Source organism: Apteryx rowi, unplaced genomic scaffold (genome assembly GCF_003343035.1).
Source record: "Apteryx rowi isolate R43461 unplaced genomic scaffold, aptRow1 scaffold_318, whole genome shotgun sequence".
NCBI lineage: Eukaryota > Metazoa > Chordata > Aves > Apterygiformes > Apterygidae > Apteryx > Apteryx rowi.
Genome location: NW_020449619.1, coordinates 923,276 through 950,000, shown reverse-complemented (window position 1 = coordinate 950,000; position 26,725 = coordinate 923,276). Strand labels below are relative to the sequence as shown.

The following is a 26,725-nucleotide window of genomic DNA, read 5'->3' as shown; positions in this document are numbered from 1 at the left end:
ATGGCTCACCAAGGAGCCTGAGGTACCCCTCATGTGTTTGCAGGGAGCTGACCAGGCAGAACTTGCTCCAGGAATGCCTGCTGGGCAGAAGACAACAGAAGACCTCCAAGACCCCTGCTTGTGCATCCTGGGGACTGTTCTTTCTCAATCCCAAATCCAGTAAAGTGTATGACTACAAAAGGATGAGCAGAGCCAGCCCACCTCAGAGCTCTAGTCTAATTCATCCAATCCATTCCCATCCTGGCCAGAGGCTGAGCTGTCGAGGAAGGCAGTGTTAGCACAGAGTTCATCAGGCCAAACCGTCCTGGGGACAGAAGTCCTGGTGACCACTGCTGGTCCCAAGCAGTCACCTGGGCTGGAGTCCTTTTACTGTCGTGGAGCTGCAAGCATTAAGAAGGTGTTGAGGACACTGCAGAGCTTTCTGTTCTACCCAAGTGTTCAAGATGGGATGTATGGGGCAGAACTGCTGAGGCTGTTCTTTCCCCTTCACAGACATATGGCAGAGGAGGAATGTCTGCCCAGGGAGGTGGCTAATGTCTCTCAGAAGACTCCAAACAACAGTGACCCCACCAGGAGTCATTTCCATGTTCCGCTGTGAACTCACATCTTATTTCAAGGTTGAAGGTGTGTTTAATTTTCAGCTCCAGTCACTGGATGTCATTTTATCTTTATCAGCAAGATGGAACTGCATTCCTTTTCCATTCAGCATCTCTGCCAAGTGTAAACACCCCCCTGCAGTGATCAGGTTCCCACACAGCCCTCTTCCTGATGCACGGAATAGGAAACAATCCTTAAAGATCCTCAGGATTGTTTTCCAGACTTTGATCACTTTGGAGCTTCTTGTTTGAACTCTTTTCCCAATTTACTGCGTCATCCTTGTGGGGTGACACACACTTCAGAACCGGCCATGGTGTCTAGGTCAGGCTCTAAGAAGAGCTGTGCCCAGGATCATGGTCCCTTCCTTGCTTCTGTTTGATATTTTTATACATCAAGGGGTCACCTTATCTCTTTGGGCTTAGCCTTGTACTGAGGACTCATAGCAATACAGTTTCTGTGCTGATCCCTAAGTTCTTCTTGGAGATAGAGTCTCCCGCATTCTGGGTTTAGCCTGTGTGCTTTATTTACAGATCCTTCACCTGCATTTGGCAGTAATGAAAGACACTATAAACACTTCGAGATCTGTCAGTTCTGATCCATCCATGTCATGTCCATCTCATGTAATGCAAGTTTTAAACAAAAATGGCATGCCATGTTAAATAGGATGTCAAAGAGTACTGTTCATTGCATTTATCAGCCAATTCTGTAATCTTATTAAAAAGATAGAAAGCTGTTTTAATAAGATTTTTTGTCTCCCATTCCAGTGCTGGCTGACAATTACATCCGAGCTACCACTTCTATAGTGACAGAAGAATGAGCCTTTCCATGATTTTACCCAGCTCAAGTCTTATATCCAGTCATCCCCTTCCACCCTTTTTGAAATAGCTTTTCAGCTGTCTAGCCAAGGCATTCTCTCTGGTCGCAGGCACAAAATCTCAAAGAGTGGCATGGTGTTCCCACCTCTGTGGTCGGAGAGACCTGAAGAGCCTCAGAAGGCAGATGAGGTGGACTGAGTTCTTTGAGTTGTCTCTTCTGGGTCCCAGGCTCTGCCATGGGTAGAGGAGAAACTATGGCATATTGGCATGGAGGCACAGGATGAAGTTGCTGCAGGACTCAGACTGTATCTGGAAGAGTTTCAATGCCCTGCACAGCCTCGGTCCAGTTCTGGGGCTAGAAGAAAAGGGTGTGGGGTGCTGGGGAAGTGGTGGTGGGGGGTCCAAATTGTGGTATGATGTTAAGTGCACACAACCCACTCAGGGTGCGGAGCTGGGGAGCTGGGGTCTGTTGGTGGCTCTGTTAGTTTGGTTGCCTTCTGTGGGGTCCCTGTGGGGCTGTGATTGGAGCCTGCCCAGGTCCTGCTGGTGTGCAAGGGGCTGCAAGCAGGAGCCTGGGGAAATGGGCTCTGTGGCTGCCATGGGGTCTGAGTGCCAGTGTGCAGAGGCAGAACCAGGTGCAGCATCGGCGCATGGAGCCTGCCAGAGGGAAGCTGTCAGGCGGTGGGGTATTGAGCCCTTCTCCTCATCCCAGCAGAGTGGGCTCCTGCCTTTTCTAGGGCTTTGACTTGCTCAGTGTTTGTCATTCGCAGCCTATTCCATCTGCCCGGGCAGAGACGTGCCAGTCCCTGGCTGTGCTAAGCATTGCCTCTGCCCCAGAACTGCCAGCATAGTTGGACTGCCAGAGGGGGCACATCCCTGCCTGATACACCTTCCTCATGTGATCTGGGTGCAGTGTGGCTTGGGCTCTGCTGTTCACTGGGAGCAGTTTGGATACCTGGGCACGTGGCCCTTCCTAATCTCATCTCACCTAACCCTGGCTCACCATTCTGCAACAGGGAGCTTTGCAAGGCCTCCAGCTCCCCGGATGTGCTTCCCTGCCTGGACACTGCAGTGCTGGAGATGCCTCGCAGTGATGCCTGGCCTCTGCTCGTGGTGCCCATGGTGCTCACATGCTGCCACTTGCTGTTACAGGTTTGTCAGCACCGGTGCCCAGAGGCAGGAAGGGGAAGAAGACAAAGAACCAGATGCTGCTCCCTGAGATAAAGAACGCAGACTGGCTTGCTACATGCAACCCCGAGATAGTCCTGCATGATGACAGCTACAAGAAGCACCTCAAACAGCACTGCAACAAGTGAGTGCAGGAGCCCACACCAGCTCACAGAGCCATGGCAGCTGTGCTATGGGTAATGGGCCTCTAGCATGGAGAGGATGGGAAAGGGTTGTGAAGGGCCCACAGCCCAGGCAGGATGGTCACACCCCAGGTATCTTCCGGCCTTTGGTACAATGGCATTTCTAAGCTAGTGGCTGAGCTCCAGCCATCTGCCCTCCAGCTTCCTCTGTCCCTGCCCTGATGCAGCTCCATGCTATGCCTGAATCCTAGTTCCAGCCCTGCCTGCTTGGAGCAAGTCTCATCTTGGCTCTGCTGAGAGTCTTAAGCTGCCTGTGTTGGCAGCAGCTCTCAGCTGAAAATCTGTGCAGTTAGTGGAGCCAGCGAGCACCAGAGCAGAGTTGCAAAGGGCAGCACTGGGCCATGGTGGAGAGAAGCCCCTGAGAGATTCATTGGAAAAGTAGTTAATCCCAGAGCTGTTTGTGTCCCAGGATGCAGAGCTCAGGACTGATTTCTCTTCCAGCACAGCCTGGGTCCACCACGGAGGGTCTGCCTCCTTCCCTGCCAGCACTGCACACCAGGCAGTGCCCACCACTAGGCAGGGCTCAGTGGCATCACTGTCCTCTCTGGCAGTGGTGCTGGGCCCCACCACTCTGCCCCACCTGCCCTTCCCTCCCTATGGGGCTCCTTTGGGATTTCTTAAGCCTACACAATTATGGAGCTAACAGGGGGTGAGGCAGCAGGACTCAGTCCTGCTGCTGGGCCGCTCTTGGGTTGCTCCGCCAGGTAACAGGAGCAGTGTCCTGAGCACCAAACCTCTGCCTACAGGGCCCCAGGAGAGCACAGGGCAGGGGACTGTGGTGTGACACCAGTGCCCATCCTGCAAGGGGACATATGGCTTTGAGGAATTGGGTCCTCCATGGGGCGGGAAACACACTGTCAAACACGTTTTCTTGGCTTTGCTGAGCCTCAAAGTGTTCCCCTGCAAACGCTGCCAGGAGGCAGTGCAAATTGTGGTGAGGGACATTGGATCAGGCCCTGGGCCGGCGTATAAGCACCTATGTGCTAGCGTGTATTTCTCTCTGCACCCTGGGACAGGGTTCTGCTGCGGGTGCGAATGCTCTACTACCTGAAGGCTGAAGTGCTGGGGGAGGCCGCTGACAAAGCCTTCGAGGGGACCCCTGCCAGGTAGGGTGCTTGTGATGAAGCCCTGTATTGCTACTCATGGAGGTGGTGGCAGCACTCAAGCAGTGTTGCAGCTGTCCAGCCCAGCCACCTCTGGATTCACAGCAGCTCCAGGAGAGTCTGGCTCTGCAGTCAAATCCCCAGGTCTTGCTCAGGCAAAACATCCTTCAGTGGTACCTCTGCCTGAGCAATGACTGCAGGCTCAGCCTGAGGTGGGTTCAGGCAGCCGAGGCTGCAGCACCAGCCTCGTGCTGGATCCCTGGTGGTAAGGGCACCCAGGGATACTCTGCAGCCTGCAGGAAAATGTCTCTGCATGCTGTCTGATGAAGTGGCCTTTAAACCTGTGTGGGAGACTGCTGTGACTGTGCCAAGTTCCCAGGACCAGGTCTCTTGGAGCAGAGCATGCCCCTGTGCTCTGGCCCACAGTCCCTTCCCCAGCACCAAGGACAAGGGGACCAACAGGCTCTGTTAATGCCATTGAGCCTGCAGCCTTCCAGCTCCCAACCTTGTTGCAAGGATTTCGCTCTCGGAGTTTAAGAAGTGCAATATGCTGAGCATAGTTTCCTAGAGCAGGGGCTGTTGGCTCCCTGAGTTGGGGCTAGTGGTCTGTACCAGCACAGCTCCATCAGCATGAGTCCTTGTGGAGGGCACACTGTAGCCCATCCACCAGACACACTACTATTTTGGACTGGTAGGTTCGAAGAGGATTTCTCCCAACAGATACTATTTGAATCAGATGGGAGCTCCCCTTGGTATTGCTGCCCCAAGGGAGGAGGAGAGGGGGTCGTCCCGTCTCTGGAGAAAGCAGAGGGGGAAGGCAGTGGGTACAGTAGAGCAGAGACTCCAGGTCGCCATCCCCAGGGAGGTGTGCATGCCAGCCTCCAACTGGGCCCCATGCCAGCCTCACATTCATTAACTGTCCCCAAGCCTGTGAGCAGAAGCTCCTGTCTCCCACTGCCCCTTGCCAGCAGTGACCAGCATGCTGCAATGTTTGCTGAGGCTGCGAGAGCGGCACTTATGCTTTGTCCCCTGCAGAGAGCTAGACGTGCTGCTGCCAGACATTGACTATGTGGAGATCCCAGTGGACTGGTGGAATGCTGAAGCTGATAAATCCCTTCTCATCGGTGTTTTCAAACATGGTACGTACCCAGCCTTATCAGGTGGGTTCTGTTGTGTGAGAGGGACCCCTGTGGCCAGACAGCCAGACAGCTGTCCAGAGCTCCAGGACATGAAGTGCAGGGGGCTTGTTTGCTTCCACGTCAGCGTGAGGGGGCAGAGACCCAGCTGTGCACAGCATCCGCACGGGGCCAAGGCAGCTCTCAGCGGGATGCCTGCAGCTGTGACACTGCCAGCTCATTCCGGCGGCAAGGCAGGCACCCCAGTGTTGCAGGTGGCCAGGCCTAGGTCTCATGGGGAGCTGCTTCCCCTGTTTTGCCAGGGGCAATATGTCATTGCCACATGAGGGTGAGCTGGGTGAGGCAGGTGCAGTGCCTCTCCTGGGACCTCCAGCCTTGTCATGAAATTGTCTTGCAGCTTCCAGTGGCCAAAGGGTTCTTAATTCCCAGCCCCAACTTGTCCTGGGTGCTGGGCACAGCTCTCCGAGTGCTGTGCTGCCTCCCAGCAAGGATTGCGTTGAGCGATGGAAAGGCTGACCTTTTTCTTTGCATGCTATCTCAGGGTTGCAGACCAGTTAGCAGCTTTTGGGAAGGTGTTCTGAATTTCTGGGGGTAAGAATTGCACTTGGAGAGACAGACCACGAGAACCGGGTGGGAGCTGTGTCCCCCACAGCAGGAGGTTTACCTAAACCAGGCTCAGGCCTGGCCTTGTGTCATTCTTCTCCTTTTTGATGGCCTGTGGCTGTTGGCAGGTTACGAGAGGTACAACGCCATGCGGGCAGACCCAGCGCTGTGCTTCCTGGAGAAGGTGGGCATGCCAGATGAGAAGCTGCTGTCTGCAGAGCAGGGTGTCAGTGACGGGGCCCAGGATGCTGTCGAAAGGTAGGCAGGGGATGGAGCCACACTCTCAGGGACTGGTTGGCTTGCTCCTGAGGGCCATGTTAGAAGTGGGGTCTGCACTGTGGGGTAAGCTGTGCTCAGGGAGGGCAGCGAGAGGGAGAAGGAAGCAGGCTCTGTGTGAGTGTGAGCACAGCAGGCAGTGGGGAGGGATGGCAGACTGGAGCTGGCTCCCCAGTGCAAGGCTGAGGGCTGCCACATGAAGACGAGTGCCGGTTCTCTGCTCCATCTAGCAGATGTCTGGCACAGCCAGGAGAGGCTGCGCTGCAGCTACCAGGGACTAATTCATTGTCTTACCCAGGGGGAGCATGGAAAAGGAAGAGAATGGTGGAGAAAAGCTGGAGGGGCTGCCGAAGCAGGAGGTGAGTGTGGTTCACGGTGGTCATGCACGTCTGCTGTTGCCAGGCCTGCTCTCCCATCCTGTGCTGCAGACTTAGCTCTTTCAGCTCTGCTGCAGGGCTCAGAACCAGTGTCTCCTGTGAGCCTGCTTCATGTAGGCTTTGCCTTACCTTGCATGGGCTCTGCCCCATGCTCTCTGGGTTGTCCTAACTGGAGCGCTGCTTCTGCCTTTGTCTCTCTGTGTGTTTCCTGCTGATCTGGATTGTCTCTCTCTCATGGAGACATGACACGGAGCAAGAGCTGTGAATTGCCAGGGGTGCTGGATCCCAAACTCACCTTCAGGAGCCACGCAGGTCCCTGGTGAGGGGGCGATGGGTGTCCCGAGAGGAATGGCCCTGGTGGAGAGGAAGACCAGTGAATGAGGCGACCTGTGAGAGTGCAGGGTTTGGCCAAGCAACAGAGGCAATTGCCAGCACTGGCACTGCTAATGTCCTGGATAGTGCTGCTACACCCCATGTCACTGCGTTGGCCAGTGACCTCACCTCAGGGCCCAAAATGGACAACATAGCTGACCTGAGCTGTTGTCTCCCCAGTGTGGGACGGGGGAACACGGCTGCAGCATGGCCAGGCTGCAGCAGGGAAGCTGCCAGGGCTGAGGTGCTCAGGAGCTGTGCTGCCCATGTTGCTCTGATGTCATGTGGTGACAGGTACATGCAATGGGAGCCAGCAACTGCAGCCAGAACATGTAGGACAAACAGCCCTACCAGTCCCATCACCCCACACCCTGCCAGGGCCAGGCCATGGAGCTGAGAGCTCCCACTGGGGAGGGCTGCATGGACAGCGTGGGTTTCTGCACAGTCTAGAGAGGCCTCCTCTGATGGTTTCTTTCTGCAGGACATCGTGGCTGCTGGGGTGGGTGAAGCCGGTGAGAAGCGGGACGAGCCAGCGGCAGGTGAGGCCGTACCTCCAGCAGCGCGGCTCATGGGTGTCCAGGGGCTGGCACAGGGGCCTGGCTGAGCCAGAGCAGTGACACAGGCAGGAAAGAGCCAGGGGGCACACTGTTCAGTGTTAGTGGGTGAGGTAGCTTAACCTGAACAACAGTGGTCACCCTGTGCTCCTAACTGGCTGACTGGCTCTTCCGAAGGGCAGAGTGGCTAATTAGCCCTTTGGGCTTCCAGCCATGCAGACTGTAGCAGGAGCGGCTGGCTGGTGCTGTGCAGTAGCCTGACACAGCTATGGTGAGAGCCTTCTCAGAGTAGCAGTGAAGAGAAGGAATGGCCTGTCATGGCCACAGTGAGCCAGAGGCTGAGCTGAGCTCAGTGTCTGAGCCCCGTGCAGGCCCCCCATCTGGGGCCCTCCTGTGCAGACACACCCTGTAACTGAGAGCCCAGGCTGGGTTTGGCCTGGGGATGGGCTTTGTGGGGGAAGCAGACAGGGTCCCAAAAAGGAGTGTTTCTGATTGGTACCAGCCAAAGCCAGCCATGGGTGACTGCAAACCATTAGCCTGCCCTGGCCATGCAGTTGCCTGCATGAGTTGAGTGTGCGGGGTCTCTGCTGACTGCAGTGGACGGTGCTGACAGATGCCATGGGCTGGCTGGCCCCTCTGCGGAGCAGGGCGGGGGGTCAGAGGGAGTCCTGGGGGCTGCATTCCTGTCCTAGGTGTGGCCTGGCCCAAAGCTGTGGTTCCTACCCCGATCTCTGCCTCTGGGTTCTCTCCAAAGGAAGCTCAGACATGGTGAGGCTCTGAGCCAGCACCTTTTGGGATGCAAGAGCCCAGGGGTGCTCAGCCCAGCCCCTTGTTCCTGGACTCTGTTCCCTAGTGCTCCCTATGGGAGGGGAAGGGCAGGAGGGCCCTCTGGCAGAGCTAGCCATCGGGATGCAGGAACCTGTGGCTTTACAGTGTGAGTTAAATACTAATGTTCTTGCTGATGTTTGAAGCCCAGGATGGCTCCGACTCAGACAGATCCTGCTGGCCTGTCTCATCTGCCCTCACAGCCAGACTGCGGAGGCTTGTCACCGTCTACCAGCGCTGCAACCGCAAAGAGCTGCCTCCCCGTGCCGAGATGCTGGTGCCCGGTAACCATGGATACTGGCTGCAGGACGAGATGTTCAGGAGAGCCTCTGAGATGGACTCAGCAAACAAAGAAATGCAGAAAAGGTAACAAAGGGGACCCAGGCAGTGGGTCCTTTGCATAGCTGCTGTGAGCCTGTCGAAATTTCTGTGCCCCTGAGTTTATCCAGGAAATCTCACAACAGCTGTGCTTGCGGCCAGCTGCCTGCGATACACAGGCCTGTGGGTCCTTCCTGGGCAGGGGAGAGGCTTGTGGCCCGTGTAGCCAGCCCAGCCCATGGAGCAGCCTCCTTATGTAGTTTCTGGGTAGCAGCTGGTGACAGCTTGCAAGGAGGAAGCGGGGGGACAACTCTTCTGGGTCAAATCCAGCACCTGCTGGGCCAAGGATTCACCTCCAGCCCCCAGCACAGCGGGTGCCGCTGGGCAGCGTTGTGTGCCAGAGCCCAGGACACACGGTGGATGAGGGGTGATTGATGAGTGCTGCTGCAGCCTGCGTGTGCAGCATTTTCAGCCCCCATGTGTTTCATGCTGCCACATTAGCCTCCTGCTGTTGGCCTTGGGAGCCCGGTGGTGGCATTTCATGGCAGCAGATTGCAGTGTGCTCCCAGTTTGCAGCATCCCAGTAAATGGAAGAATGGCAGGAGCATGGCCTGCCATGCCTCCCATGGCTCCGGCAGAAACTGGAGAGGGTGTGAGATGGGGTATTACTGCCTCCATCACTGCCAGTCCCCACTCTGCAGCTGTGGGACTTCCTGCACTGCAGGGGCTCTTCATGGTTAATAGTCCTCAATGGCTTTTTCTCCTGTGAATCTGTCCCTGTTATGTGAACCGATGTAACCTTTTGGTATCTGTGTTGTTCTGTGGCAGTAAGTTTGGTGTTTTAGCTACATGTTGTGTGAAGTCTCCCCTTGTGCTCATTTTGAGCGCATCTCTTCATCATTTAATTTGCTGCTCCCTACTTCTTGTACCATGGGAAGCACTGACAAGTCATTTCCACTTTTTTTTTGCTGGCCCTCATGATGGTATCACCCTGTTTGCTAGCTCCCTGTGTGGGAGCTTGTCCAGCTCACTGATCTTCCTTTTCCCCTTTCTCTGAACCTCTTTCAGTTGTACTATCTCCTCTCTGAGGTGGGGGCGTCAGTGCTCCTCACAGCGGTGAAGATGTGGTTGTGCTGTGGACAACAAAGCATTCTGGTATTTCCTGCTCTTTAACCCCATGGGCCCCTTTTTTTTGGTCTCCTTACAGGGCTGTACTAGGCAGATTTCCACCAGCCTTCAATTTTAGGTCTTTAAGCAAGCTTCTCTTTGGGCTCCTTCTGGTCATTGATTTTTGATTAACTTCCTTCTTGTTATTTGCTCTCCTTTTTAGAATGAAATATCACTGCAGAGGGCTCCTCAGGCAGTCGGGCTGGAAATGGTAGATCTAAGGATATTTTGGTCAATTTGGGAGTGCTGTGGGTGCTGTTAGCCTGTCTGGTCTCCCTTGATGTGTCACAGCTGCTTGCTAACATTTGGCATGAAACTGCAATTCAGAGGAGTTATGATTTGACTTTATGTTTTCTTTAGCACACGGCACTCATCTTCCATTGTTGTGACCTGCTCCTGCTCTTCCTGTACAGTTTTTATCCTGACCTGTCTTCTCTAGCCTGGTTTTCAATGCTCTATCTGCCCAGGGCTGCATTTGCCCAGCGTGCTCTTTACCATCTCTGTCCTGGATCGTTCCATCGAGTGATCCTCATGTTCCCTCATGACATGAAAGCTGAGAGGGTCTGAGGCAAGGTGAAAATTATGGTATAACAGTGCTGTAATTGAAAACCCACATCACCAAGGCTGCTCTCCTTTGGTGGGGAGAGCACCTGCCCCCATCACCCAAGAATCCTGCTCACTCCTGTCTGCAGGAGTGGCCTGGTGTTTGTTACTAGGACACTTAAGGCAATTAACTCTGCTCCTACCTCACCTCCTGAATAGACTGTTTGCGAACTCTGTCTGCGGGACCTTCCTTTCTCATTCCTGGTGCAGAAAATCAGCCTTTCCATGGAGGTGATGAGACCAACTCGATCTGTAGAAAGCAAGTTGGTGAAATAGCCCTGCCCCTCCACAGATGCTCCTGGAGCCTGTGCCCCATAGGCAGCACAGCCATGAGCTGTGCGTTCTGTTCTTCAGACAGCGCAGTGAGCTGAGAGCCAGAGGGCCCATGACCTTTACTCCTCCTCACTATGCGCCATAGGACAGACGATCTCTGATTGTGGTGCTCTCCTCCTTGGTGCATTCCTTCTGACAGTTGCCACATAACTGGTGGGGCAGAAACTAGATAGTCCCCTCTGAGCCTCTCTGCCTGGTGCTTACCCATGCTGGGAAAGTGTGAGGCTGACCAGAACATGCCTCAGTGGTGTTTGTGTCTCCCTCCCTGCCTCACAGGTGGACCCGGAGGGAACAGGCAGATTTCTACCGCACTGTCTCGTCCTTTGGGGTCATCTATGACCAGGAGAAGAAGATCTTTGACTGGGCCCAGTTCCGAGCCATCTCTCGATTGGAGAAGAAGACAGATGAGAGCCTAGAAAAGTATTTCTACAGCTTTGTGGCCATGTGCAAGAATGTCTGTGGTCTCCCACTGTGGAAAGAGGATGGTGAGTTGAAAAGGCATGGCCTGTGGCGGGGGTAATGGCAGGTCCATGTAGCCATGGGCCAGAAATGGCCCAGCTACTCTGGTGGAGCAGGAGAGCAAGGGAGCGGTTTCAGGGACTGAAGAAGGCTGTGAGATGCCAGCCAGGTACACATAACAGTGTGCTCCATGCTGTGGTTGACCACTAAAACCCTGTGTCTCCACTTCACGCTAAGCACGCTGCAACTAGAGACCTGCGCCAAGGCCATGGGCTTACAGAAGCCGCCTGCATCTGTCTGCCCTGTCACCACTGCATATTGCCTCCCTGGTGCAATGGGAAAGTAGGGCTGCCCTATGGAGTCCAGTCCCTGCTCTCACAGGTCTCATGTGGTTTTTTTCATTAAATCACAACCAATTTTATCCAAAACAACAACTCTTAGATGCAAGGGAGGAGCAGTAGAGAAGCAAGAGTTCATATCTCCTCCATACTGGAGCAGGGGGCTGTTTGTGCAGTCTGTATTGCTGCTTCCCTTCCGAGCACCTCTTTGCCTGTGCTGAACGGAGTCCATGTGGTGCCTATGCTGTGGCCCAGCTCTGTGCAGAAAAAAGGGAGTCTGAACCCACCGCAGAAAGCTTGGGGAAGCCTGTCCAACACACCAGGAATTTGTTTTCTAGGAGTGCCCTGTAGAACCCAATGCACTGGCCCCATGCAGGTGATGGCAGATGAAAAGCTGCTTGGGAGCTATTTAAACACAAAATGATTTGCTTTTAGCAACAGCAGAAAGGATCTCATCTTAAATGTGCCAAAAGGCCTGGTCTCAGGCAGAGTTCCTTAGAGACCCATGTTAATGCCTTAGATATGGATTAGCTGTTCCTCATCAAAGAACTGCGTGAGTTGAGGGACTCCCATTCACAAGAACCTACTGAAGGGTTGCCAGAGGCTCATGTCCCAGGGAGCTGCTTAGCTGGCAGTTCCACGCAGCTCCAGCACTTCTGGCGCTAACAGAGCAGAGCTCAGGCAGGACTCTGAAATCCTCTGCAGCCAACTGCTGCTCTTGGTCCATCTGATAAAGTCAAGGGAGTTTCCTCCACTGTGGCCCATTGTTGGCAAAGGAATGGAAGGAAAATGGTGACACTGGGAAGCTAAGCCTACAAGTGCTTCCCCCACCTCACAAGCAATCTGAGCAAAAGGGCTTTCCGATTTGTTACTCTGTCCCATATCAGTGACCAGCCTGCGTTGTCACCTCTAGGCAGCCAGGATGCATCTCCGCAGATTTCTCTGATGCCTGCGGGTCTCCTCAGGTGCTGACCCCACAGGCACACTGCATAACAGCTAGGTCATCACCCTGCATTCTGCTTCCTGTATAATGGGGCCTTGGCTTCTCTCTCTGCTGTAGGTCCCCCCGATCCTGACATCTATGTGGAGCCCATCACCGAGGAGCGTGCTGCCAGAACACTGTACCGTATTGAGCTTCTACGGAAGGTGCGCGAGCAGGTGCTCAAGTGTCCACAGCTCCACGAACGACTCAAGCTGTGCCGGCCAAGCCTCTACCTGCCGGTGTGGTGGGAGTGTGGCAAACACGATCGGGACTTGCTGATCGGCACCGCCAAGCATGGCCTGAATCGCACAGACTACTACATCATGAATGACCCACAGCTGTCTTTTTTAGATGCATACAGGAACTATGCCCAGCATAAAAGAACAGGGATCCCAGGCCCGGAAACCCTGTGCTGCCTTTACCAGACTAACTCCAAACTCTACAGTTCCCCTCTGTATAGCCAGGTGGACCGTACTTGCGAATCCCTGGAGAATGAAGCTGAAAGTCAAATCAAGCTAGAAAACATAGACAGCGCCATGTCCCAAGCTGGAGGCAGTCCACCAGATGCAAGCTGTGAAACGTTCATCTCTAAAGTCCGGGACATCATTTCCAGTAACTATGATGAGAGCTCTCTGCCAGACTCGTTGATGTGTATGATGTATGACGAAAAGGCCTGTAACAGTGAGCAAAGCTCCCTTGCCCGAGACAGTCCAAGTTGCACAGATGTTGGAAGCAGTGTTGCTAAACTCCCTGAGGGCAAGCTAGAGGGGGACGAGGATCCATCCAGCTGTGATGCAGAGGCCATGAGAGAGACTTCCTTTCTAGAGAGTTTGCAGGTGGGCTGTGAGCGAATAGATGGTCAGAATGAAGAAGCAGAGCCTTCGCCTTCTACCCCAGAAAGTGATCCCTCAAGGAGTGTTCCAGCAGAGCTCTGTGAAGCCTTGCAGCAGAAAGGAAACCTCACCAGCCACGGGGCAGTGCTGCCTGAACACAGCACCATGGAGGGGGTCATCAGCGTGGGGCTGTATGGTCCCAGTCTTCATAACTATGAAATAAAGGTTCCCCCTGAACAGAGGTTCATTAATTTGCTGCAGGAGAAAGGCATGGAAGCAAAATCAGGGCCGAGTCAGAGCCACAGCGAGGAAGATGAGGAGGAGGAAGAAGATGATGATAACTCTGAGACAGCAGCAGATGTCGTGGAGGATTTGAGTGGTCCAAGGACCAGGGCCAGTTGTGACCCTGAGGCTAATGAACTCAGGAGTGAGGAGCGGAGCTCTGGCCTCCCCACACCTGAGAACCCTTGCCCAGAAGACGTGAATGGCGAGAGAGAGTCCCTGGGGCCAGGGACACTCGAGAGGCTGGGGGAGCCTGGTCCAGGGGGCAGGGAGGACCATGGCCTGGATGAGGAGAGCACCCTGCAGCACTCACCAGGCCAGCCTCAGAGCCAGGCCTTCAGCCTGCCTGCACCTCCATTGGGGCCCCTGGAAGCAGAGCCCCCCCATGCTGGGGGGGAGGCCTGGGGCCAAGGGGCTGAGAGGCAGGCAGGCTGCAGAGAGGCCCTGCACCCTGAGCCCCAGGGCGTGAAGCAAGAAAAGTGTGAGAACAGAGATGAGGAGGAGAAAGCTGGCAGCAGCCAGAGTCAAGGTACAGTCCTGAGAGCTCTCTGTGGTTGACAGTCACCTCTGGCTGGGATGGAAAGGACCTGCTGCCTCCAGCATAGAGCCAAAGCCTGGGGGGGGGCCATGGCCCCACTCAATCTAGCCCACACTGCCAGTGAGCAGCCTTGCCTCCCCCCTGCTGGAATTAGGGCCCTTCTGGCTGATGTGGCTCTAGTGATGGAAGAGCAAAGGGTTGGTGGCTGCATTTCCCAACAGGGCCTGCCAGGATACCACCCTGAGCCCCTACAGCCCTTCTGCCCTGGGTACGGCCATGGGATGCAGAATGCCCTTCCCTTCCTGGCATGAGTCACTAATTAGTGAGTAATTTGAGCTGGTGAGGCTTGTGCCTTCTTCCTTGCCTGCCTGGCGCTCTGGCTGCATCACTGGTAAAGGGACAGGGGCCACTGCAGTACAAGCCCCGGGAACTGGCCCCAGCCTTGGCTTGGGGGGACGTGCTGAGCTGGCCCTTCCTGAGCAGCACTGATCCCCTGCCGTGACCCAGGAGTGCTGCATTTCTTGGTGGCTGATTGGGGAATGGGACCCTTGTGGGACCTGCTGGGTGTCAGGGTGGAAAGATGGGGGAGCTGCTCCCACTCCAAGAGGGTGAGGGAGGCAGGGAGATGACAGTCTCTGTTCTCTATTGCTTTCTTAGATGGTACAGAGAAATACCTGGAGGAAGAGAGCAAGAGTTCTGCATCTGTCCTGCCTGGGGAGATTGATGACCTTCAGGATGCCCGGGCACCGACCATAGCCCAGCTGCTGCAGGAGAAGACACTTTACTCCTTCTCTGAGTGGCCTAAGGTAGCTTAAAATGAAGGCTGTTTATACTGCAAGTGTTCACCAGTCAGGCATCCCCAGCCCTGCTTCCTCATCCTCTGCACATGGCTCCCCATGGGTGCTCCAGCTAGAGTGCTAGGGTGCTCTCCCCAAGTGCCAGTGCCCTGGACAGAACTGCCCGAGAGCATTTCCCCACTGAACTGAGGTCACAAGGGTTGGGTTCATCTTTAATCCCGAGAGGATACACATGTATTAGTCACTTGAGTCCTAGCCTGCCTTTGCTATGGTCCCTCAGATTAGCCTTTGTCCCTCATTGTCCTTGGCCTTGCAAGGTAAAAAGGCCGTATTTGTGCTAGATTTAGGACTTCCCCCTTCCTTCCAAGCAGTCCTGGATGACCAGAAAGTCATATCTCTCAGAATGGTCCTGAAGCCTCCCCTGTTACCTGCTCCCAGCTCCTCCTCTGCCACCCAGAAATCACAGATCCTGGGCTGTCTTTATGGATGGGTGAACCCTGACTGTTTTTCCACTGCTGGCCTTTTCCTGCTTGTGTGCAGGCAGGGATTTGGTGTCACGGTCCCATGGAGCTGTGTGGTAGGTGCGATATTTGGCTGAGGGAGGTTTTTTTGGGTCCTGTGGTACCACCACTCAGCAGTGGTGTGCTGCTGAAGCTCTCCAGATGCATAAGAGCCACTGCACTTCAGGACTATGCAGTAATCAGCCAAGTAGAGGCAGTCTGCTGCCAGGGTTGACTTGTGTTTGTGCCACAAACATATTGTGGCTTGCACACGTCACACTCCTTCTGTGTCTATATTGGAGCACAGTGGCTGGGGGAGTCGCTCAGAGCAATTTGGAACATGCCTTGGCAACCAGGCATGGTCTTTTCTGCATTGATTTCCGTGAACTTGCTGTGTCCTGTGTCACATGACATGAATTTAGAGAAAAATCAGGAAGTTTGTTTGGCAGAAGTCTTTGGCTATAGACTCCCCTAGCGCAGGACCCATAGGGGTAACATGAGCAGAAGGCATGCTCAGGAATGAATTGCCTTCTACACATGGTGAAGTTCACTGTTAGGATACTATGCGCAAGTTTTGCTGTGCATCTGGTACTGCCTGAGATCCTGAGTCCCTCTGGTGAGTGCCCCACTGTGCACATGAGATCTGGATATCTCAACATCACTGCTGTAGCTGCTCCGAGCTTTGCTGGTGGTGGTGTCTGCCTGCACCAGGCTGCTGGACTGTCCAATTCTGTTTGCAGGACCGTGTGATCATCAACCGCATTGACAACATCTGCCATGCCATCCTGAAGGGCAAGTGGCCTTCTTCTAGCCAGCAGTTTGAGACACAAAGCCTGATGACCACTCCAGCAGTTGCCAGCAATGCCGGTAGTCGGAACAGCTTTGCTGAGTCAGAAGCCCCGGATCCCAGCTTCAACAACGGAGTGTTAATCTCACAGGTACAAAAGGGGAGGGGGGTCCTTGGACCACTGAGTGCTCCTGGTGAACTCCCCATGCTCTCTGCCCCCCGCCAGCCCTGCTCCCCTCTTGGGAGTGAGGCCATGGCTCTCTGCAGGTCCTGCGGCTGCAGAGGTGCTTCTGGAATTAGTGCTGGAGCACCTGGCATGGTCAAAGAATGGGGGAGGGGGACGACATGGAGGCACTCTCCTAGTGTCCCAAATGGAGGGGTGCAGGCACTGTCTGGTGAGCAGCTCTCTCATCTTCTCTCACTGTTGGGCACGGCACAGAGCCAGAAGCTTCTGGCCTGGGACAGCTGGTCCCTCAGCAGCTAACAGAGCACCCTGGACTGTGGCACCATGGGAGATCAAAGTTTGTGTGAGGGTGTCACTACACCCATTCCCACACATAATGATGTGTGATGTGCTATGGGAAAAGGCATCCTTCCTTCAGGGCTCCTGCAGAGAAATGGAGGAGCCCGTCTGCTAGCCACACAAGCCCACTGCATCTACATGTTGGTTTCAAAAACTGTGGTCCCTTGGCAGTGCACGAGCAGCTGTAACCCTCTCTGTGGCTTTGATACACACAGGAAGGTTTTCTGGCCCCTGCCTTTGTGAAGGATGAACGGAAGCACAGAAGGCCGTATGAATTTGAGTTGGAGAGAGATGCCAAACAGAGGAGCTTGGAGCATTTAGCAGCAACCCATGCTCATCCACCCATTGTGCTGAATGGCTGGCGCGACTCAGCTGTGGACCTGTCCAGAGCCTCTGATGGGTCCCCAGGAAATTCCTCTCCTTTCCCCTTGAACACAAACATTCCCAAACTGGGGACTGTGAACACCCTCCAGGGTTCCCTGGGCATGGACTTGTCTGGCATCCTTCAGGCAGGATTAATCCATCCTGTCACTGGACAGATTGTCAATGGCAGCCTCCGAAGAGACGATGCTGCCATGAGGAGAAGACGGGGCAGAAGAAAAAATGTAGAAGGGATGGACCTCATCTTCTTGAAGGAGAGGCCTCTTCCAAGTAGGCTGCAGGTAGGTCGAGGCTCCCCCCTTTCACATGGTCCCAGTGGAGTCAGCACAGTTTGTCTCATGGTCCAGCTCTCCTCTGCTGGCATTTTAGCTCTGCTGCCCGTCACAATGCTGGGCAGACTGGGCCGCTTCTGGGATGGCTGGGCTTTTGCTGAAGCAGGCAGGAGCAGATATTACTCAAGGGAAGAAGTTCTTCCTCTGGCTTGCAGCACCCTGCCTGGAGTGCTGGGGTCCTGCTAAGCATTGTCAAAAGCAGGTATCCCAGCTGGGGGGTGTCTGAGATTAGAAAATGTGAGGAAAGTTCCTTGACTGCACTTAAGCTCTGGCCAAAAGCTTGCTGCATCCCCTCTCCTTCTACCCTGGGATCCACCCAAGGAAGGAAGGGTCACTGGGAGCAAGGCCAGACCCTTTAGACCATTTTTAGGAGCGATCTGGGGGATGTAGTAGTTCCTACCTGCCAGGGCAGGGTCAGACAGTTCCTGCAGAGCCCCTTGCAATGGCTTTGCACAGCGTGGTGTTTTCCAGCTAGCCAGGGAGGAGTTGTTGGCTGGGGACTGCCCCCTGTAAAGCGGCACGCAGCCCTTTCTTCAGGAAGATGGGAGGGGAGGCCTCTCTCTCCAGACACCAGGGGCCTGGGCTTTCGTTCCTGGGCAAATTGTTCCTCCTGGCAATTAGAGTGTTTTCCAGGTGAGGTGCAGAAGCATCTCGCAGCTCTCTCTGCCCTGCATGCCAGCAGCATTAGGGGGCTGAATGGAAGCATAGTGCATTGATGGGTGGTGATTTAAGGAGCAGTCGCTAGGAATATGTGGATTAAGAAGGTAACCTGTGTGATGCAGGGCAGATGACCTGCTTTGGAGCTCTGTTTATGTGGGTGTGAATGCTTCACTGCATGCTGCTGATGAGCTCTCCCTGTTCCTCCCTCCACGTCAGGATGTTCAAGAGGACCAGACACAGCCTCCCCAGAACAGTCCCCTCCCAGATGGGCCGGTTGCTGCTACCTCAACTCCACAGCCAGTCCCAGCTGCGGTCAGCCAAGCAGAGAAGGCTGTCCCGAATAAGAGTCTCCTAGACTGGCTCCGTCAGCAATCCGACTACACACTCGACGTTCCTGGTTTTGGCACAGTAAGGGTGGCCTTCAACAGCATGTGTGTGTGTGTGTGTGTGTGTGTGCATGTGTGTGTGTGTCTTCCTTGTGTGCTGTCCTTTGTGTTAGTTTTTCTCTGGTTGCTCTTGAGTTCAGGCTTTCCGTGAAATGGAAAATGCAGTGTCTTTCACTGTATTGTGGCTTGCAGCTTTCATCAGGGCTGTCACACTTTTGTGAGGTGAGCACAGTTTGCTGTACAGCAGTGAAAGACACTTGCTGAGCTGTGTGCTCCTGCCCAGAGGAGATGCCAAGCGCCTGTAGGTCTGTTCTCCAGCTGCAGCCCTGGGGATCCAGCTGCCCAGATGTGCACAATGAGTCCAATGTGTTCCTGAAGGGCCAGAGTTCAGGAGAAGCAGGAAGAAGTGAGCGGGGATGCTCAAAGCCTATGCATGTTGCTTCCTTCCAGTCGGGGTCACTGAAGCAGTGCTGTTGTATAAAATGAGGTTCTCTGTAGTAGGCTAGAAGCCCTGCAAGCCCCTGGCAAGCTTAGCCCTGCTCAGCCAAGCTACCTGCCCAGTGCCTCCAGAGCAGGGCTGGCCTACCCCAAAACACCAGGTCTCCTAGAGAGGAGCATTCCTTACCTTAAAAACTGAACTGAAGCTACTGTATTGCAGGCTGCTCCGGCTCCGGTCTCATGGTCCCGGGCTGTGTCAGAAAGCAGAGCAACAGCGAGTGGAGTGCAGAGTCTGTCCAGTTCTTCCTGCAGTCTCATAAACAACCACCTCTTGGTTTCCCAGGTTGATTTGCTCCTGAGCTTTCATCTTGTCTAGCCTATTAGGTCATTTGGTAGGCAGAATGCAGTGGGAAAAGCTGAAATAAAAGTAAAACAAAGCATGGATGAGCTGGAGAGAAACAGGTAGCTGTGACAGACTGATGGCACACACAGACCTCTTCTCTCTTTTGTAGTCATAGTTAGCACCTCCATTTACAGATGCATGTATATGAATTTGGAGCAGATTACAGTCTTAGGGTTGGAGGGGCATTAGATAGAGCAGTTAGTCTAAGTGTAAAACCACGTTTATACCTGTGGAAATCAATTGTGCTCATTTGGAGACTGGCTCTGGGACAGAGACCAGCTTGTGCTGCTCTGACTGCTCCTTCCCAGGTCTGCAGGGGACCCCTCTGTCACTTGGGACATCATCTGTGCCATTCTCCTGCAGGGTTTCTAGCCATCAAGTCTCATTAAGCCATCCTGTCTCATTAACATTGTCTTGTTTGCACTCCAGAATTTTTCAGACAAGCCCAAGCAGAGGAGGCAGCGCTGCAAGGACCCCACCAAATTGGACATTAGCTCACTCACAGGAGAGGAGCGGGTGCCTGTGGTACATAAGGGTACTGGACGGAGGGTAAGCAAAGGCATATTCTCTGTTCTGTCCTTGGTGTCTTGAAATGTTTAACAGATCCTGAGCTGGCCTGGGGGAAGATTTTAATCCAGAGAAGGATATGGATGTTCCAGACTTTTATCTGGAATATGCATTGATCTACACTATTCTGTGAAATGCTTGTGCTAGAGACAGAGACCTACCAACATAAGTGACTTTCTCTGTGAAGTAAGGAAAGACTGAGTGTTCACAGTTGCTGATGTACACAGGTCTCACAGCAGCAAAGCAATTCAACCTTTGGTTTTAAAGCCACCACTAGCATAGCCCTGGCTGTTGTTTCCTGGTCTAGATTTGATTGTTCCCTTTGAATTCACTGCAATATTCCACAAATTGTAATGTTTTGATGTGTTGCAAATGTCTTTGTTTTCTTCCTCCTTACAAGGTATAGGAACAGTATACCAATAACCCTTCAGAGTGCAGTACATGCAGGAAATGGATAGGTTTAAAATGCTTTCTCTTGCTTACTGAAATATGCTTACTAAACAGCTAGAAACATTAGTCGTGGGCATGGATTTACCTCTCTGCAGCGTATCCTCTGGTGCATTGGTATTAACAATGAGCAGGGACATTTAGGGAAACTTTCCACCCAAATTCCATTCTAAAATACACCTAAGACTGCACAAGGCTAGAAGGTGATGTTAGAAGTAATCACCTCTAAAAACAAAGCTAAACAGTTAAATAGAAAGAGACTGGTTCAGCCACATCTGTGTTTCCCTATGCTACATGTATAACGGCTTTTGGAGACCTGTGTGAATTGATAGGTTCATCCAGTTCTGAGTATATCTTTTGTAAAAGTCCTATCCCCATCACTTGGTCCACTTGTTCGCAGGGAAAGCAAATATGGGAGATGGGACAGGCCACAGAGACTCCCTTTTCTCCCTGAACTGTATGACTGGAAGCAGCAGTTGTATAGAGTCTTGCAAAGATGCGTAGCGAAGGAGGTGTCTCTGCCCCAGAAAACTTGCAGCCCAAAATGACAAGCTAGGGGAAGTGCTGTCACCCTGTTCACAGCATGGGGAGAGTGACTGGTCCACAGCCACTAGCAGAGAAACCTTGGACTCAGCTCCTAACTGAATCTTAAGTCAGCGTCTCGGCCTCAGGACTGTCCTTCCTCTCTGATTAAGCAGAAACAGGATGGACTCTCTGTCTCTGTGGCTGCCACCTGAAATCTGTGTGCAAGACTTGGCTTGCTGAGGTGCATAGCAACAATCCCCTTCCGCAGGGTGGCAGCTGCTCCTAAACTATGTGTGTGCCTAGATGTGTAATCATATTTCTTGTGTTATTTTGCATAACTCTTTCTGCAATAGAGGTCATCCTTCTACTGTGTTTTATAGTTAGGGGGAGCCATGGCACCAGCATTGAAGGATTTGCCAAGGTGGCTTGATGCAAACTTGGAGTATGCTGTTGCAGCTGACTGGGCTGACATTGTTAAGCTTTCAGTAAGTTAGAGCTTTTGGAGAAATCTGTATCATGTCATCTTTTCTTTCTCCTCCCCATCCCCACAACCTTTCTCCAGTGAGTATTCTTGAGTTGGAAGGAAGGACTTCAGTTGTGCGTGTGGGAGGGAATATCAGCAGGTCTGACCACACTTGGTGCGGTTGAGCGGCAGACAGGAAGGTTCGGAGCATGCTGCAAGTCAGCGGAGTGGACAGGGGAAGGAGAGAAGGTGTTCAGTGTCCTGTGAACGGGGTACAGCAATTCAGGGTGAATATCCAGAAAGCCTTCCTAGCAATAAGACCTAGAAGTCTTGGGATATTTAGAAACAGATGGGGCAACAGAAATGTACTAAAAGTAGTAATCCAGCTTAGGCCCTGGATGGAAGCTAGGGCAAGGAGCAGACAAAACGTGTTACCATGGGTCAAATTTTCAAAAGTACCTTCAGCCAAGCCTCCTGCAAACTCTGTGGGTGCAACCCTGGGCCTGCCAGCAGCCATGTAGGTCACAAGGCCTGAAGACTCAAACACAGCTAGGAAAAGGGGCAGAAGACAGCAAGGCTTACTTCAGACTTGCCCCCCTGGGTTTGGTTTTCCTGTTTGATATGCAAGTCCCTGTCTCAGTGAATGGAAGAATCCACAGAAAAGCACTTTTCCCTGTGGCACACTGGGACTGCTATTTCCAGGCTTGTCCTTTTGGCCCCTCTCTCCTGCTCCTTGTTTTTTGTGGCTGTGGTACTTTGTGTGATGCCCTTGGGCTGGAGGAGGAAACAATTGGCTTAGACGTTTGTACTGCTCTTAAATTGGCTCTTAATTAGTGCTGGAAATTGGCATGGCCTGTCCCTCTCCCTCAGGAACCAGAGCTCTACATCCAGGCTGGCACCAGCCCCCCATCTAGGCAGCCGGCACCCAGTGCAAGCTGGCTGGCCTTCATTAGCTTCATTTTCAGTGGGCAGTTTCAGCGTGTGCCCACGCTTTGCTTGTTGCAATACCTGCGTGCCTGGCCACAGGTGCCTTCACCCACTCACACTTACTAGCCCAGCAGCTGCATGCCTGTTAGCATTTGCACCCTTGAGCCCCATCGATACTTTGCTTCTTGCAAATGCACATCAGTCATTCTACCACGTGCGTGCCGAAAGGTGTCTCACTGCTTGGGGGGCTTGAAAAGCGTGAGCGTGGGCTAGTTTGCGCCTGCAGAGCCTAGGCATAGTCATAGTCCTGTGTGGTTTTTCACATGTACCAGTGGAGACAGAGTGGAAAATTCTGGCTCTTTGGGCAGTAGTCGTGCTGTGCAAACTTGCAGAATCATTTGATTCAACTTTCCGCACTTCAAGTGTCAGTGTGGAATACTTTTCATATACAGGTTTATTATTTAAACTAGCTGTTACTCAAATCTGTTATTTGAAACTGTTCAAAGACTGGCTGTCTTTGAACCTCAAGGAAGGCATAAAAGGAACGTTTAAACGTTTGTGATGAGAACACTGAAAAACGGAGTTTTAAACTGCACTGTGAATCTCCCCATATTGTTTTATGTAACAAGATAGTCTCACCAAGTTGTGTTCATTTGGTTTCAGTCCCATATCTGAGTGTTCAGAAGTATCTTACTGGCAACTCAGTGGAGCTCTAACTGTGACTTCCACAAAATAGCATGCATACTGTTTGCATGTCATTTCATGCAGCTTTGCTGTTGTGCAGAGCATTGAAAATTTGGTCCTTAGCATTTAAAAAGACATGTTTTTTCACTGTTGCTGAAGCCAAAATTGATGCTAGGATGGGAACAAATTTGGAGTCTCTGACACAGTGTTTCTTGTGTTTTGAAAGATGTCAGTCTTCAGCAACAGCTGATGCTGAAGGTTCAGGAAAAAGCTGAAAGGCTGCTGTCTATGCTGGGTAAAAAAGTGCTTCCGCATTTCTTCCGTACACACTTTGACACTGCAGCATCATGCCAGGGTACAGTGGGCGTTTTGCATTTGGCAGCATCCTGTGGGGGAAGTTCTGTATACCTCACAAATTCCATACCCAGAATCATGCAGGCAAATATTTCTGTGCTGACACCATCTGGGATGCAGATGTAAGAACAGAAAAGCCAGATTTTATTTGATGCAATAATAACTGTTAGGCATCTTCTCTTGTGTGTGTTTCATTTTCAGGGATACTTACCAGAAAGTAAATTCAATCGTATCCTAACAGAGCCTGTGCTCCGAGATGCAGGGCCTCGCCGGAGGGGAAGAAGGCCCAGAAGTGAACTCATTAAAGCCCCAGGTGTTGTAGCAGATTCTTCTTCTGGAATGGGACCATTATTCATGAATGGACTGATTGCTGGAATGGATCTAGTAGGACTTCAGAACATGAGAAACATGCAAGGTATCCCTTTGACGGGGCTGGTTGGGTTTCCTGCTGGATTTGCAGCAGTGCCCGCTGGTGAGGATGTGAAAAGCACCCTGAGTATGTTGCCTATGATGCTGCCAGGCATGGCTACTGTACCACAGATGTTTGGTGTTGGAGGACTTCTCAACCCACCGATGACAACTACTTGTACTGCAACTGCTCCAACTTCATTAACAAGCACAACTAAAAGTGGTACATCAAATACAGAAAAAGCTACTGAGGATAAACAGAGTAGCCAGGATGTGAAAAAAGAAACTCTCTCTGAAGATAAGCCTGGTCCTAGTTCATTTTCTAATCAGACAGAATCTGCAATAACTACCAGTAGTCCTGTAGCTTTTAACCCGTTTCTTATCCCAGGAATGTCACCTGGACTGATCTATCCATCAATGTTTCTTTCCCCCGGCATTGGCATGGCGTTGCCAGGCATACAGCAAACCAGACATTCTGAGGCAGCAAACCTAGAAAGCCAGAAGCGTAAGAGAAAGAAAGCTAAAGGGGAATCAGCAAATCCAGAACCAGAAACTGTCTTGCTGTCTGAAAAGGAAGCTGCAAACAGTCAAAACTGTACAGAGCAAATACCACCTTTGTCAACAGAGAAAGAGAAGGATGTACCAGCAGAGGAGGAGTTAAAAGAAGTTAATGATATCAATTAGAACTTTTGTTTCATTGAAAAGATTGTGGCTTGTAAGGTTCTTATCCCATAACTATTTGTTACTTACCCTCCCGCCCCCACTTCACCTTCATAAACCTGTGTTTCCATGAGTAATATTATCTACCTAATTCCCTGTAAGAAAACTATGGTGACATATTATATGTTAATAGTTGCAGGGTCTTGCCACTTTATTAGATAAACAGTGTTGTCTAGCTAGTATGGGAGGCACAGAATTCGCGTTCTGTTATCCGGTTGTTCATCCCAGCCAACAATAGCAAATCCAGTACCTGGTCACCCCCAAAATTGCTCACTTATGTGAGAAGAAAAAGAAGCAAAAACAGAGCAAAAGAAAAGTCTTTACCTCTTGATCTAAATGCAGACAAGGGTATTTCTTTCTACAGTGACACTGAATGAAAAAGCCTGTATTTGGGGGTAAAAAGCACAGCTATAGTAAGTGCTAATGTGTATTTTTGATTTAAAGTATTTCCCTATTTTATCATGGTTACTAGAATAGTAGTATAGACAGAAGTATATAATTAATGATTGAAAATGCATATATTCATTTCTTTGAAACAAAAAGGCATAACTGGTAGTGATATAATTTCTTTACCACCCCCACCTCAAACTTTTGGAGACAAACTACGGTGAGTGAAAATATTATGTAGACATTATTTTGTATTTTTTAAAACCAAAGTTTGGTTTTATGTTAAGTGGGGTTTTAGTTGCCCTTTCCTTGATAGTTACAAGAACTTTTCAGCCTGAGCTGAAAATGTTTTGCACATCTTGCATGACTTTTATTGGGATTACTGTACCTATAGCTACCAGTTTCTTCATCATTCTGCTAGTATTCAGTTCTCATCTATGGCGTTAGTTCTCATCTATGGCATTAGAAGTGCTGTAAAGTTACTTTTTCCAGCCATGAACAGGCCACACTGATTTTAATGCTCATATGAACACTGAGGCTTTTTGAGTTTTTATACTTAACAATCCTTACCCCAGAAGCAACGTCCTTTCAGAAGACAAGGAAAAAGCTGTAGGCCAGCTTTACTATTTGGAGAGTCCTTTAAGAAGGACTGTTGAGATTTTCAAAGCTTGAGTTTATTCTTCTTTTCTAGTGTTAGACTGTGAAGAGATCACCTTTGCTTCTTCTTTCCATTCCTCTCTGGTCTATTTGCTGTTGAGCAGTATTTCCAAGTACCCCTACTGGCGAATCATTTTGATGTATGCATTTTAAATGGACAGGTCTTCGATGCAAACAGTCCCCCCGAAACTCTGTGTATTGAGACACCTCCACAGGCAACTCTCTTATTTCTTCTTCCCCTCGCTCCTCGTTTAATCTTTCTTTCACTTGGGCTTGTTCTTATTTGCAGCTCATGGTTTGAGACTTGAAATAAACACACAGCGGTGCAGCAATGAAATGGCAGGCTGCTGAGGGAGTCGGAAGTGTGCTAGCAATCAGTTTCACATTTGGTTGTCACAATTTACTGTATTTTTTACTTATTTTCTGTTACAGTTTTGCTAATTTATCAGATGGTCCAAATGTTTTGACATAACTATTTCAGTTTGCATTATTTATTTATGATGCTTTTTGTCATTGTCTTTTATACATTTGGGATTATAAATTATGTACATGTTAAAATTAGCATCTCAAAGAAGTCTGTTACCCATGATCTGTTACCCAAGCATTTGAGGTTATATTTTCATGGAATTTATTCCCAGTTTTCTGGATTGGATTTTTTTTTTTTTTTTTTAAGTATGTAACCAATCATAATGCACCTCCCCCGGTAATTAAATGTGTTCTATTTAATAACATCCTTGTAGCATAGATACTGTATCACTGTCGACAGATTTCTTAGAAATGCTGCTATCTCTATTTAACTAACATTTTGTTCAGTTTTGCCTCCAGTGGAAGCAGAAAGGGTTTTTTCAGCTGTTAAATCCAAAATCAATATAATTTATTTATGTAAAAAAAAAAAAAAATCACATGATTGATATATTTTTGAACCTTTTAAGTACTAACTTTCTTTTTATTCAGTAGAAGAACATGTACTTGCCCTAAATCCTTAAAATACAAATGCTATAAAACTTCATATATCTTCAAAGCCTTACTGTGAATGGATATAGAAATCTCTTCAGAGTCCATTTCTTGTATGGGATGGTTTTTCCAGGGTTACACTCATATAAGGAACAGGGTTTAAAGTGAAATTTATTTAATTAGCTAGCATGCTCTATACCTTGTTCTTACTTATCAGACATGTATGTTAAGTCTCTGGGTGTTTAGGCTTCTCTTTGACTGCTATTTTGTGACCCTTTTGCAATCTGATATACTCTGTGGATTATTTAGACTGTAAGGCATAAGTGGCTTCTTATTATTTTCCATCATATCCAAAACAAACGCCAAATTTTCACCCGTTTTCATGGATACTCACACAAACATACATTCTTCACCAAATGTGCTAACAAAATAAACTGTCTGTGCTCTTGAACATGGATAAAAAGAAAAGGATTTAAAAGTCAGATTTTTATTTTTTTAATTTAGTGACTAGATGATGCTTATCTTTCAAACTTGGCAGAGCCTT

At 51.0% G+C, this 26,725-nt stretch overlaps 1 protein-coding gene across 3 annotated transcripts in view; it reads left to right on the top strand.

Moving 5' to 3' along the window:
- Nucleotides 1–26,236, top strand: part of CHD6 (chromodomain helicase DNA binding protein 6) — a 95,492-nt gene extending 69,256 nt beyond the window's left edge. For 2 of the 3 annotated variants that reach the window (XM_026070763.1, XM_026070762.1), the window contains exons 23-37: nucleotides 2,565–2,724; nucleotides 3,799–3,888; nucleotides 4,921–5,024; nucleotides 5,753–5,882; nucleotides 6,199–6,259; nucleotides 7,131–7,188; nucleotides 8,175–8,394; nucleotides 10,726–10,934; nucleotides 12,307–13,872; nucleotides 14,539–14,687; nucleotides 15,919–16,116; nucleotides 16,704–17,150; nucleotides 18,078–18,269; nucleotides 19,518–19,637; nucleotides 23,257–26,236. In XM_026070763.1, the coding sequence (XP_025926548.1) occupies nucleotides 2,565–2,724; nucleotides 3,799–3,888; nucleotides 4,921–5,024; nucleotides 5,753–5,882; nucleotides 6,199–6,259; nucleotides 7,131–7,188; nucleotides 8,175–8,394; nucleotides 10,726–10,934; nucleotides 12,307–13,872; nucleotides 14,539–14,687; nucleotides 15,919–16,116; nucleotides 16,704–17,150; nucleotides 18,078–18,269; nucleotides 19,518–19,637; nucleotides 23,257–24,147 (4,595 nt within the window). In that variant the 3' untranslated portion in view covers nucleotides 24,148–26,236. Of the gene's footprint in view, nucleotides 1–2,564; nucleotides 2,725–3,798; nucleotides 3,889–4,920; nucleotides 5,025–5,752; nucleotides 5,883–6,198; nucleotides 6,260–7,130; nucleotides 7,189–8,174; nucleotides 8,395–10,725; nucleotides 10,935–12,306; nucleotides 13,873–14,538; nucleotides 14,688–15,918; nucleotides 16,117–16,703; nucleotides 17,151–18,077; nucleotides 18,270–19,517; nucleotides 19,638–21,007; nucleotides 21,113–23,256 lie in introns of all 3 variants that reach the window. The other variant, XM_026070761.1, reaches the window with a different exon arrangement.
- Nucleotides 26,237–26,725: the final 489 nt, after the last annotated feature.